This window comes from Sebastes fasciatus, chromosome 9 (assembly GCF_043250625.1).
Source record: "Sebastes fasciatus isolate fSebFas1 chromosome 9, fSebFas1.pri, whole genome shotgun sequence".
Lineage (NCBI taxonomy): Eukaryota > Metazoa > Chordata > Actinopteri > Perciformes > Sebastidae > Sebastes > Sebastes fasciatus.
This window is the reverse complement of record NC_133803.1, coordinates 9,239,240-9,252,035: the sequence shown is the minus strand read 5'-3', so window position 1 is coordinate 9,252,035 and position 12,796 is coordinate 9,239,240. Positions and strand designations below refer to the sequence as shown.

The 12,796-nt window shown below is 43.1% G+C and overlaps 1 protein-coding gene across 2 annotated transcripts in view; it reads right to left on the bottom strand.

The window, feature by feature from the left end:
* Positions 1-2,001: 2,001 nt before the first annotated feature.
* Positions 2,002-12,796, bottom strand: part of tet1 (tet methylcytosine dioxygenase 1) — a 32,065-nt gene continuing 21,270 nt past the window's right edge. For both annotated transcript variants that reach the window (XM_074645862.1, XM_074645863.1), the window contains 10 exons: positions 9,393-11,658; positions 8,745-8,835; positions 8,138-8,231; positions 7,566-7,774; positions 7,323-7,473; positions 6,946-7,035; positions 6,638-6,775; positions 6,353-6,529; positions 5,439-5,583; positions 2,002-5,320 (listed from right to left, as the gene is read on the bottom strand). In XM_074645862.1, the coding sequence (XP_074501963.1) occupies positions 4,287-5,320; positions 5,439-5,583; positions 6,353-6,529; positions 6,638-6,775; positions 6,946-7,035; positions 7,323-7,473; positions 7,566-7,774; positions 8,138-8,231; positions 8,745-8,835; positions 9,393-11,658 (4,395 nt within the window). In that variant the 3' untranslated portion in view covers positions 2,002-4,286. The remainder of the gene's footprint in view (positions 5,321-5,438; positions 5,584-6,352; positions 6,530-6,637; positions 6,776-6,945; positions 7,036-7,322; positions 7,474-7,565; positions 7,775-8,137; positions 8,232-8,744; positions 8,836-9,392; positions 11,659-12,796) is intronic.

Here is a 12,796-nt window from a genome sequence, read left to right as displayed (position 1 = left end):
AATTCCAAAGTTGGCATGACGCTTGATTTGGTTTTCAATGTTACAATCAATGCATCAGTTCATGGAAGGACACTGAGGTATTTGAATAAGAGGAACGTAGTGTTTCATTCGTGTAAGACAGGCACATATGATTCTTCATTTTCCTGAATCCTTGATGACTAATTTGTTTCTCTAATGTCCATATCTATCATCAACCTTTCTGTAAAGAGTATAGGTTATAACCCTCTTAAATTCTTCACAGATTGTGTCCATGGTGCGATCACTTCAACATCATTACTCCAAGTGTAGCTAAATCCATTTTCAAGGCCTACACTGCGCAGAAGTGTGTTTAAGGACAACCACGGTGTCATTCCCTCATAATTCACTATAGTTTACTTTATAATGAACCGTAACTTGAGATTTCAGCCAGGTATGAATCTCTATTTTGGCCATCACTAAAAAAAAACTATATTGTTTTACAGTGATAATTTAGACTCTCAGCTCACTTCTTCGTATATATAATTTGACTGTTTCTGCTGTCAGTTACATTCATTCAGAGGTGGAAAGTAACTAAGTGCATTTACCCAAGTAGGCCTACTGTACTTAAGTACAATTCAGATACTTGTACTTTACTTGAGTATTTCCATTTTTTTCTCCACTACAATGCAGAGGCAAATATTTTACTATTTACTTCGCTACATTTATTTAATAACTCTAATTACCAGTTACTTCACAGATCACAAAATATAATCAGCAAATAAATCATGATGTAATATTATAGATTAAGATAAGACTTTATTGATTCATTGATGGAAATTCACAAACTACCCAGCAACCATCAACTCGACCTTTACCAGCGGCAACATTAAAATGATGAACACATTATGCATGAATAATTATAGTCCAATAATATAATGTTTATTATAACAAAATGGTCCCCATTTTACATAATAAGTACTTTTACTTGTGATATATTTAGCTTGTACGAACTAAAATTTTGACTGCATGACTTTGACATGCAACAGAGTATTTTTACATTGTGGTGTTACTACTTTACTTAAGTAAAAGATCTGTGTACTTCTTGCTTTCATTCAGTCACTTCAGGCTGCCTACTAAGTTTTTAATTCCACAGCCTAGCCTGCGATCATTCTAGCCAAAATAAAGACAATCCCAATGAGTTCCACGCCGTACGATATACAGATGTAAAATATGGGAGAAAGAGAGCACTGGTATCAAAGCGATACTTGATATGTTGAGTTGAAGTATTGAATCAGTAGAGAAAGTGTTGGATAGCTGCTTCCCTGCTTAACAATTGTTGTCCAACTCCAGTGGTGTGAATAGACAGAATTGTGAAACTGCTTCTAAAAAGAAAACATTGATTGATTCAGTATAATACAGTGAATTGAGCTCGGAAACACAATTTTCTTCCACGTTATTTATCTTTTTGAATTGTAAGATTCAAAAAGGCCAGTGCAGTGCTATATACAGCGGAGCTCAGCATGTTTATTCATTATCTCAACACTTATTTCTCAATATGTTTGGGTTGTGTGGGAATATTTATGATTCAGATTTAACTCCTGAAGCACTCATGTGTTTGTTGAAGTTACTAATCCAGCCATCTGAGTCAGCAGCAAATGATTTCCTTATATCATCAATGTCATTTGAGAGAGAAAAATACATATCCCATTACCAGTTATGGAGACAAAAACAAGCTGTGATTCATCCCCAGACATTAAGAGGACAAAGTTTAAAATACTAAACTGAAAATCCCACAGCAGTGAGTCATACAGTATGCTTGCGTGGGAAATTTGGAGAGAAAAAAGAAGAAATTAATAAAGAATGAACTCATAAAATGTGTTCTATTGGGCTTGTTACAAACAGATCAGGCAACTTCGTATTTTAATAGCTAACATGAATCAAGCGGTCAGAGAATAAATGCTTAAAAAACCCTCTCATATAACTGGACTTGTGTAAACATAAAAGATCTTCACACACGACAAATCAGGACAGAGGAACTCATGATCAGGTCCAAAATATAAATATGACTTTATTTCACAATCCCAAAAAGAGATCAGCCATCCATATAAGGAATGCTAAATTTTGTCTCTTCTCAAGTCTAAACTGGATATACTTTGAGCAAACATACAGTAATTCAGTTTCAAAATAAGCAAGATCATCCATTGTCTAAACACCATTAATAATACAGTAAAAACAATATGGTTCACATACATATTTACACATTTTCTACTAATAAAAGTTTTTTTTTCAGATTTTTGAATGCTGGTGCTAGTTGTTAGTTCCTCGTTGATACAAAGACTTTCATCGTGGACTGAGAACATCCCCCCATAGTAAATCAGAAAAAACATTTACAACTGTAACTTTGTCATGTGTTCAAAAATGTTTTCTTTCTAAATCAAGTGATTTAAAAACTGTTTACATTCATTTTATTTTGTGAGGATGATGTGATTTTTGAGAATTGTTACAGAGTTTGGTTTTCCGTGGAAGACATTTGAGCTCTATATGGGAGATCTGCACAATAATTTGCTTTTTACTGGTATTTGAAAAACGTCATGATCAATGGTGGGAGACACCAACGCGTCTCAGTCTGTCAGCCAGTAATCATCCAGAGATATTATAAAACTACCTTTGCATTGAAGCACACACCAGATGAGTGCGTGCTGAGTTTTGTAAAAGCACCATGCCATCACTGTATAGTATATAACCTCGACAAGTCAATGCATGTACCTTGACCTCTTGTCCTATTAGCACCAAAAGGAAGTCAAAGTGTTTGAGGGACCAAAATGTTTCTCACAGGAAACATTATACCACCAGTGTTAGTGTGAATATCAGTGATGTCGGTTGTGCTGAAATGTCCTTGATGAGTTCTTAAAATGAAGAGCTTCTCTTTCATGGGTAATAAAAAATATCAATCAAAAGATCCTGATTCACCAGGAGTTGACACCAACCCCCTTATTCAGACCCTGTAAATAAAACGCTATCTGTAAACGAAGTCTTCACAAGAGTCGAGCACCCGAAATCGTCTCAGGCAAATTGTCTGAGTGGGATCTGATGTTTGAGTGGTTTTCCAACAAAAGCAGAGAGGAGGAAAAAGAAATAGTTTGATTATTCAGCATCAGCTGACACAGTTTTGTATACAACTCCAGAGTATGGACATAAAAACTGGTCATATTCTGATGACATATCTGACACTTTGTGTTTTTCTGTAAAAGAACAACAAAAAACTGAGGTCTTATTAGCACCATCAAAATGTACAGTAGGTTTTTGAAATCCTATAATCACACTTGTGCCCTATGAAAGATTTTTTTGAATTCCTTTTCCATAAGTTAAGTGGCAATAATGATAAGCACTTCATTGTTGCAGCATTTCACGATTCCTCATAATGCTAAGTTTTGAATAGATATGTATGCCATTTTCAATCAAATAAATGCAGAAATACTGTAAAAATAAAACCAGATTCATGCTAAACTGTCATATATATCTCTATCTGTACATACATATTCAGGCCTATGGATTGGGACCTTTTTCAAGTTAAGTTTAGGAAAATAAAAAAAGTGCTTCTTAATACGCCATACATATCTGTGAATAAAAGACAAACCATCCAGACGTGGAGAAGATAAACAAAACAACAAACCGAAGAAGTACGTTTCTTTCATCGACTGCCAAGAGAAGTCAGAGGCAGCAGAAGGAAAAGCACGATGCTACATGTGACAATCTGTAGTAAATATATGCACAATATTAGTCTTGTTTTCTACGTTATGTTATGTAATGATGTTTAACAGAGAGGTTACAGTGAGAATGGCACCAACGTAAAAGCCAATCAGATTCATCTTATGAAAGGGAAACTATTGGCTGAAATAAAGAGCACAAGTCCTACTGTACAACATAAATTCTGAGCGTCAACACTTAATGCAGGTTATCATAGAAATCTTGCAGTAAACAGGCTTACACCAGGAATTAAATAGAAATCGTTATGATCAGAATAAATAATCACATCTTTTTTGTTCTTAATCATGTATATAAAACCAGTTTAAAAACGTCTTTAAAATGCTTCAAAGCACCATCTCTTTACAATAAAAACACAGAAAACTCACAGTTAAAAAGCCAACAAACTTTGGTCTTCCTCATCACTCTGAAGGCAGAGACGAAGAAGGGCAAAGTCATCAAACAGATACTAGAAAAGCACAATGAAAACGACGTAAAAATGAGAGTAGCAGTTTGAAGTTGATTGAGGTAAGGCAGAAGCACAGGGTGTAGGAGTTTTTCTGTGTGTGTGTAAAACATGTTGACTAAGTCCAGCGATTGTAGGGGCCCGTCACCTGGGTAAGAGCATAAGGGGACACGGTGACGACGCCATCCCTCGGGAGAGTCCACGCTTGACGTGTGGGGACATTCAGGACCCTCCTCGTCTCCTCTGCCTCCTCCCCTGTTTCCTCCCCTAGCTCCACACCTCCAGCTCCTTTCCCCATACAGTCCTCCATCCTTAATCTCTCCGCCTCCTCCTCCCGTTCCCGTTCCCGCTTGGCCATTTTGGCGTCCCACATAGCCATCCCGTGGCCTGGTTCATTTAGAGACTTGTGCTGGTAGAAGACCAGGGAGATGCGAGTGGGGTGGCTGCGATTTGGCCTGAGGATAGGGGTGGTGGCGTGGAGCTCCCGCCGTGCACACTCTATCAGGATGGAGCCGTGCGACGGTGCCACGGCGACTCCGCCTATATCGCGGTCCAGGAAGTTGTGCTCGCTGTCTGACCACACCTCTTCCTGCTTCACTTCCTCTGGTTCAAGAGGCGGAGTTTGTGGGGGAAGGGGTAGAGATGAGAGCGGAGGGAGGCCATGACCCCTGACCTCTGCTGCGACATCTCCTGCAGCCCTGTGGAGTCCGTTGAGCCTGCTGAAGAGGCCCTCAGAGGTAGGTCTGGGGGAGAAGGAGGAGGGAGGAGGAGCACTCCCACTGGGGGAGGGCCTGCGCAGAGGAGAGCAGTGCACCTCGTTGGGCTCAGTTTTAAAAGCATGGGGGTAGTCACTAAGGGCATTATGTGGAGGTATACGAACACTCTGGTCACCAGATGCTGGAGAATAACCATTCACGCCGTCACTCATTGTCTTATAATTAAGAGCGGAGCCATTCTGTCCAAACTGGAGGCCAGGTAGACCATGGTGGTTGGGAGAGATCATCTCCTTCTGTGGGTTGAACCCTGCACCCAGAGTGGGGTAGCTGCTGGTGCTCTGGTTGTAAGTGCTGGGTGGATTCCTCTCCGGTGGATACCTTCCAACGCTGGCTGGTCTGGGTGGTAGTCTGTATGAGCCGTAGAAGCCCTGTGGCTCTGTTTTGGATGTAGAAAATACATGACGTGATAATCACAAAGCATTTATACTTTCTGATCTCAACGTATTAATTATTAGAATAGATTAACAAAATGACCAGAGACTTGGATTTACTACCTTTGTTGGGAGTTTCGCTTTTCACTTTCCCAGGAGTGAGAGGAGTCAGTGCGAGCTTCTTCTCCAGTTTCTCTGCTTGAGCCTTCAGACGAGCTTCTTGGCGAATCTTACGGGCTGATTTCACTGGTTCAGCCAGTAGACGCACCTGACAAATACAAAAAAAAGGTTTAAAACACGATACATGTTTATAATTTTGTTTTGTGTTTTTGCAACAGAGGACTCAAACCACTGACGTTGCTGTTAGAAAGAAAAGAAAAACATCATAATAATAATAATGATAAGTAGTAGGGCTGTCGCTAACCAACTCATTTCTTTAACGCATTAACGAATCGATCTTTCGGAGGTTGTAGCGGGCTCAGTTTTAAAGCTAAAGTGAAGATACTGCTATCATGTGAAACTAGAAAACCTAACCTAATCATGTCATACTAGCTTGTCGCGAAGGAGGTTAGATAAAGCTCCAAATGTATGCTAAATTTTGGCGAGGGAAAACTGTAATGGCCATATTCAAAGGGGTCCCTTCACCTCTGTCCTCAAGATATGTGAATTAATGGGTACCCACGAGTCTCCCCTTTACAGACATGCCCACTTTATGATAATCACATGCAGTTTGGGGCAAGTCATAGTCAAGTCAGCACACTGACACACTGACAGCTGTTGTTGCCTGTTGGGCTTCAGTTTGCCGTGTTATGATTTGAGTATCTTTATCTTGCTAAATGCAGTACCTGTGAGCATAAAGCAAGCATATTTGCCCACTCCCATGTTGATAAGAGTATTAAATCCTTTACAAATCTCCCTTTGAGGTACATTTTGAACAGATTAAAAATGTGCGATAAATTTACGATTAATCATGATTAAATATTTTACTCGATTGACAGCCCTAATAAATAGCAAAAGCTGCTTCCCTGTCCACTCACCTCTCGGGGAAAGGCAGACAGAACTTGCAGAGCACCACTTCGGATCTTGGCCCACTGGCCCTCCATCTGACCAAACTCATCCCTGTCAGAGATCTTGTAAAGTGGCAGAACATGGAGCTGCTCATCTTCCGGTATGTTACGCACTGCACGGTTATCTTCCTTGGTTAAAGTGCAAACCTGAAAACGGACACAGACATAAGGCAAGTTGTTCAACCAAACAGTAGGCCACATCCAATCAATACCTTGAGAGGCTGACTCGCATACAGAAGAATATAGCTTGCTTACCACAGTGCTGCCGTTATTCATGTTGTGAGTGTCCTTGTGAGCGTGGGCACAGAAATCCACACAGGCTGTGACCCCAGAAAAAGGACGTCCCTCCCTCCCACCCAGCCGGCAGTCCTCCCCTGCCGCATCATTTTCCACCTATGAGAGGTGAAAAGACAAGACATGAGAAGAGTTTGGTTTGTGGTGAAGACTGTAAGACATTTAAAGTTACAACGAGAAGAAAACTAAAATCAGTTCTATTTCAATCCCATTAATAGTAAGCTAGGGACCATCAGAGGCAAGTGTGGCAGATGTTCAATGTTTCATACCTGGTTTTGGAAGGCCTCAGGAGCCAGTCTTTTGTAGAGTGGTGCGAGATCAGTGGCGAGATTCTGAAGGTTGCCCTCTATCTTCTCCTCCTAATTGTAATAGACAGATTTAGGAGTTTTGGGGTGAATAAAAGAAATACAGATGTGATTGTCATAGCCAACATAAGCCACTAGAAGGCAAATGATGCTTTGAACAACTTCTGTAAGTCTGCCTTTATTCCAGATAAAATACAGAGGAGGAACTTGTCTGATACGACTAGCACACTGATTGTACACAACATGTCCTCTCACATCACTATAACAACAGGAGAAACAAATAGGAGAGATTGTAATAGTTGTCTCCCTCTAGGATTTCTGGTAGATGACCACTTCCTCACCTCCTCCCGGTAGTCTCCAAGCAGGCGAAACTTGCGTGGCACTTTGCTTCGGGCAAACTTACAGCCATTGAAGTACATACTCCAGGAGCAGCCAAAGGAAAATGAAGCTCCACAGGTGTCTGGGTCCAAACCCTGGCACGCACACGTACGACTGTGGAGATGGAGTGGCGGGAGGAAGATAAAGAAACGAACACAATTGGGAAGAAATTAGTGTTATTGCACAACAAAGGAAGAAGTACTCACTCTTCATTGAGGGCACAGCGACGGCTGGTGGGGGAGCCGTATTTAAAGAGGGTCTGCGTGAGCTCCTGGTAGAGATTGTCCGCCACTGGTCGAGGGATTCCCTCCCACGCTAGGATGAGGATCACCAACACGGCAGTGTCACAGCAGTGCCCTGGCCTCCGGCGGACCAAACACAGCAGCTTCTCCTGCTCACTGCCACGCCGGATCACCTGATTGTCACACAGAAAACAAGCAGATGAACGACAGCACTGTCACACAGCAAAAACAAGCATTTTTTCATCACAAAATTATGTATCCCTACGGGGTAATAGGGAAGCACTGTGATTGACCTGCCAAACCACAAGATTGTGTTTTAAGAGAATAGTTTAAAAGTGGTCATTTTTATGTGGAAGCCTTGACATTTCTGTTAAAGCGATGAAGCTGGAATTTTTTTTAGTTTTTTTTAGGTTGTGGTCAGGGTAAAAATCTGGGAGTGACTTCCTTATCTGCCCCTAAATATACTATGGTGGGATCCACAAGAATGCTTCAATATACAGAAGAAATATTCATGAACACAAACACCAGCCACCTACCCATTTAGCTATTGGACACCCCTGGGAGCTCTTTCCTTCCTTCCCAGTGTAAACAACAACTTCCACCCTTACTGCATTTCCTTTGGCGCCATATCTGTAACACACATAAGAGAAACTATAAGTCTGTGCTATTGACTGTAGAGCACGTCACTGACAACACATATTAGACAACATTACATTGCTACCCATACTGGAGGGTGACAATACATAAATCCAATCAATAAAATGACTGTTTAGTACAAATTGCTTTGATTTAATATACATTTGTCATTGAAAAGCTCTGCAGAATGAAGTTATGTGTGGTTGTCCGATGGACTGCGATGGACCTCAGGATGTTTCAAACAGGCTGTCATCTTGGTTTACGGGCCCTTTGTCTCAGCTCTAGGGGTTTCCTGTTTCAACATGTTGTGTGTATCTGAGACAGAGGGTGCACGACGTGTTGAGCTAGCTCAGCAATGCTTCCTTTTAATGACAGACTCTTTGGCTGTTACTCCACCCCATTCCACCAAGCCCGTGGTGGACTAGTAGGCTCTCAGCATGTTTGGTAGAAAACATACCCACATATACACACAGTGTAAACACAGAGTTGTAGTAGTAGTCACTCTACCTGTTCTCCATCAGTTCCCTCACTGCAGGAACACTAGGTCCTGCCCCAAGGTGAGTATAGTAAGGGCCTTCCTCCTTTTCAATGACCTGGTCTGTTTTGAAAAAAAAATCAAGGTCTAATAGATGTCATAGCAACTTTACCGAGTGTAAAGCTGTCCTTCAAATACTGATGTGATGCCGGTATATTTTTAAGAAAAACACTTTTTCAAATTGATAAAATAGTCAGATTAATGTAAATATACACAGTAAATGTAGCTGGATCTCAGTTCAGAGCCAGCGACTTGGATGTCCGCATTTCAAGACCAAATACATCATAACGGGTCAACAAGGCCCCACAAAGCCTCCCAAAGCCTCCTCCAAATATGGCAGAGAAATGCGGCCTCCTTTTGCTTGAATTGGCCCTTGAATTAGGACACAGCTTGGGTGAGTGTGTGTGTGTATGTGTGTGTGTGTGTGTGTGTGTGTGTGTGTGTGTGTGTGTGTTTGTATCAGAGAGAGAGAAACAGAAAATGGCAGTTTGAAGACTGTCATGTTAATACGAAAGCAAACATTCAGGGTAGATTTAGTCACAAAGTGCAATATATGTGATACCAATGCAGACGCTACACACTTGTCTTCTTCTAAAAAATCTTAGGTAGCATCAACTCACCCACGCATTGACAGGATGGAAGATCAGCCAGTTTTTTGGAAGGCGTATTGAGCAAATTCTTGATAGGGGTATCCATGAAGCTCATAGGAGACTCCAGAAAGCTGTTGACGCTGTTCTTGGATGGAGTTGACTCTGCAGAGTGGCCCAGATCCCCATCAGTAGCTGTGGACAAGACGGTGACAGGTCCTGTTCTCTCCAGCTTGTAGTAGCCTTGCTGGCTCGGAGGAGGGGACTGCCGAGCCCCTGAGAAGCCATTAGCCAGACCATGGTGACCAGCGGCGTGGCTGAGGAAAGCGGTATTGGCTGAGCTGGTGTTAGGATCAGAACCGTGAGGCAACCCACCACAGGGCTGCGCTACCTGAGATAACCTTTCACACTCCGGCCCCGGTCCTGCAGCATGACCATTGTATGGATTGTGTTGGTGGAGTGGACCATTTGAAAGGGACCAGGGATGTTTTTCTTGACCTTGAGTGTGGTTGATCCTTGTGAGAGTGTTGTAGTTCTGCGGCCCTAAGAGGGCTGCACTGTGTGCGTTACTGTGATGGATGAGCTGCCTCCTCTCCTCCTGAGCCTCAGCCACGTATCTCTTCAGGTCAATTTGAGCCTGAGGCAGGAACAGGTTCCTCTTGTGGTGAAGGCCTGATTTCCCCGGCGGTTGACTCTTCTGGCCTCTGCTCCTGTGGGCCGTCTCTCCATTTGGCATGCGTTTTGAGAGGGGGGTCCTGCAGTTGACTCCCTCATTAGGTCCGTCACTTTTCTTCTTCCTGGGCTTAGAAGGCGTAGCTCTTGTTTTTTTCACGAGGGGCTTTTTCTGACCGGGGGTCAGCTGGGAGTTGTAGTTGTATTTGATGGCCGACACAGGTGTTCCTTTTGGAGGGTTGTTCTCTGACTGCAGATTGTGTCGAGACTGGATGATGAAGGCCAGGTCTGCCAGCTGAGCTGCCACCTCCTCCTCCTCTCTGTTTCTCCTCGCTTTACCAACAACCCTGTCTCTTTCCTCCAAAAACAACCTCTCATGATCTTTACTGAACTTCATGTCACCGGGATATTTATAGCTGCATTCCGACTTGATGACATGAGAACTAAAGCCTGTCTCTGTCCTCCTGCAGGCTGCTTTATCACTGTCTGAGCTGGCCTCTAAGAGGTCCTGCAGAGACAGCTTCACGTTAGGGCTCGACCCCTGGGAGCGCTGGATGACATTTCCGTGTCTGGCCACAGGAGGGTGTATGACTGACGTCTGGTGCAGTGGAGAGCTAATGACAGAGACTTTGTTGTAGCGGATAGCGGCTGTGGGTTTGGCTTCTTGCAGGGTTGTATTTGTATTGGAGGTTGAAAACGGGGCAACAGTAGAAATGGGATGTTCACACTTACTTTCAACTTTAATGGACCCTGGGTTGCTTTGAGGTATAGCTGCCAATTGAGTCAAGACCTCAATAGCAATAGCCTGATCAAAACTAAGATTTCTTCTCTCTGCCAAAGACTGCACGCTTGGTTGCAAGACACTTGGAGGAGGTTCACTTTTGATAGGCTGGGGAGTCCTTTGCAGGCTAACAGGAGTGCTTTTGTGACACAAGTCATTCTTTATGTCCTCTGGCTCTTTTTTGACAAAGTGCAAATCTGGTGGCTCTGTTTTGATGGAGCAGAGAATGGAAGAACGTGAGCTAAAAAGTTTCTCCTCCAGTCCCTTCCTCTCTGTGACAGAAAGACACACCACGGCCGCCAGCGTGGACAGCGGGTCTTCGCAGACCTCATCTTCATCACTCAGCTTGGCGGTGGCCTTTTCGGTGATCCACATCCACGGCTCCTCCAGTTTGATCTTCTTTAGTGGAATTGGCATGTCGTCTGGAGGAGTCTTGGGCCCATTCTCAGAGTAGTCTTTAGGGACTGCAGCAATTATAGTCCTTTGAGGCTCTGATGCATTCGTAGTCCTTTTATATGCAGACTTCAGATCAGAGTGTGACCCAGTGGTCATATTAGCACCGTTAGGTTTTGTCAGGTTCTCAGCAGAACCATTCTGAAAAGTCACAGAAGAGCATACGTGTTGGTGAAGTGCAATGCTGGTCAGCTCCAGTCCGGGCTCTCTTTTAACAAGTGCCGGCCGTCCGCCTTGGTCCGAGGCCAGGCTGTGGTTGAGCGAGTGGGTGATGGGGGGAGCTTGTGTATGAGGTATGTGGCCTTCTTCCCCATCATCCTCCTCTGCTGCCGTGTGGGTATCTTCCATCTGTGCCTTGCCTTTGCCATTTACCGGCCCACTTTCTGGAACCACCTGAGACACAGAGATAGAGGGAGAGAGAAATAAGAGGAGAGAAGTGACTCAACAAGCTCTGGCAGTATACAGTGATTCAGCTTGTTCTAAACAGTCACGGCACACAGCACAACAGATTGCCTCCCAGCATGGCACGAGCATCTGCTGCAACCACTGCCCAGGCTGTGGAAAATATTATGGCATGTGAAAACAAAGAATCTGCTTTCTGTAAATCTTGCTAGAATCCAATCTCTAAACAGAGCTAATAAAATGTTAAACGGTGTTAGTTCACAGTCGAGGTTTCAATCAGGACTACATTCCTGCATGAGCTGTCGTGTGTTGAGACCTACTGGTAGCCTCCAACATTTGGAGTCACGCACAGTTCAAGATTGCGTCACCACCGGTGGGTCACTGAGGGCATGTGTTCAGCGCACATGTACATGTTGTGTTTCTGCCGGGTTTATAGGTGTATTCCTGGGCATGCATGCATGTGTATACAAGCATGTGATTACACAGCAGGGCCTGCCATGTTAACCATTGTTAAGTGAGTGATTAACCCACTCAGGGTCTTATCCAGACACAGTGCAGCTTGACCCTTTGGCTAAGACGGATTCTGACCGCCAGCAGAGCTACGACCATCCAAAGGTCCACAATATTGACACATTGATGGCCTCCAAAAGCCCTGTTGTAAACACACAACCACAGACTGTCGACACTTATAGTCATAACGCCATAAACAGAAATATAATCAATTGATTTGGGGAGAAATATAAGTTAAGGCAGCTAGGGGTGTTTTTTTTTTGTCAGATTATTGTAGTTTATTATAAGTTATATTAGAAAAGGGCACAAAGGCAAACCCATTCTGCTCAAATCTAGCTTATACACAGTGTTTCTGCAACTGAATCTGTAAAAGCTGTCTTTATTTTTCATCATCTTGAGTGAGCATATGATCAGCTGATGTCAAGTAAAGCTGCTTCTTATTTTAGGATTTAACCCCGCATCACATTCAGAACTAAAGCCTTCAGCAGTGGAAGACTGATTAAAAATGTTGCAGCGTGACAAAGATGACTGCAACACTATACCATGTGCCAAGACTCAGCTGACAAAAGGATCTTAAACTCGTTTGCAGAAGCTGGAGGATATGTGTGCATTACTGTGA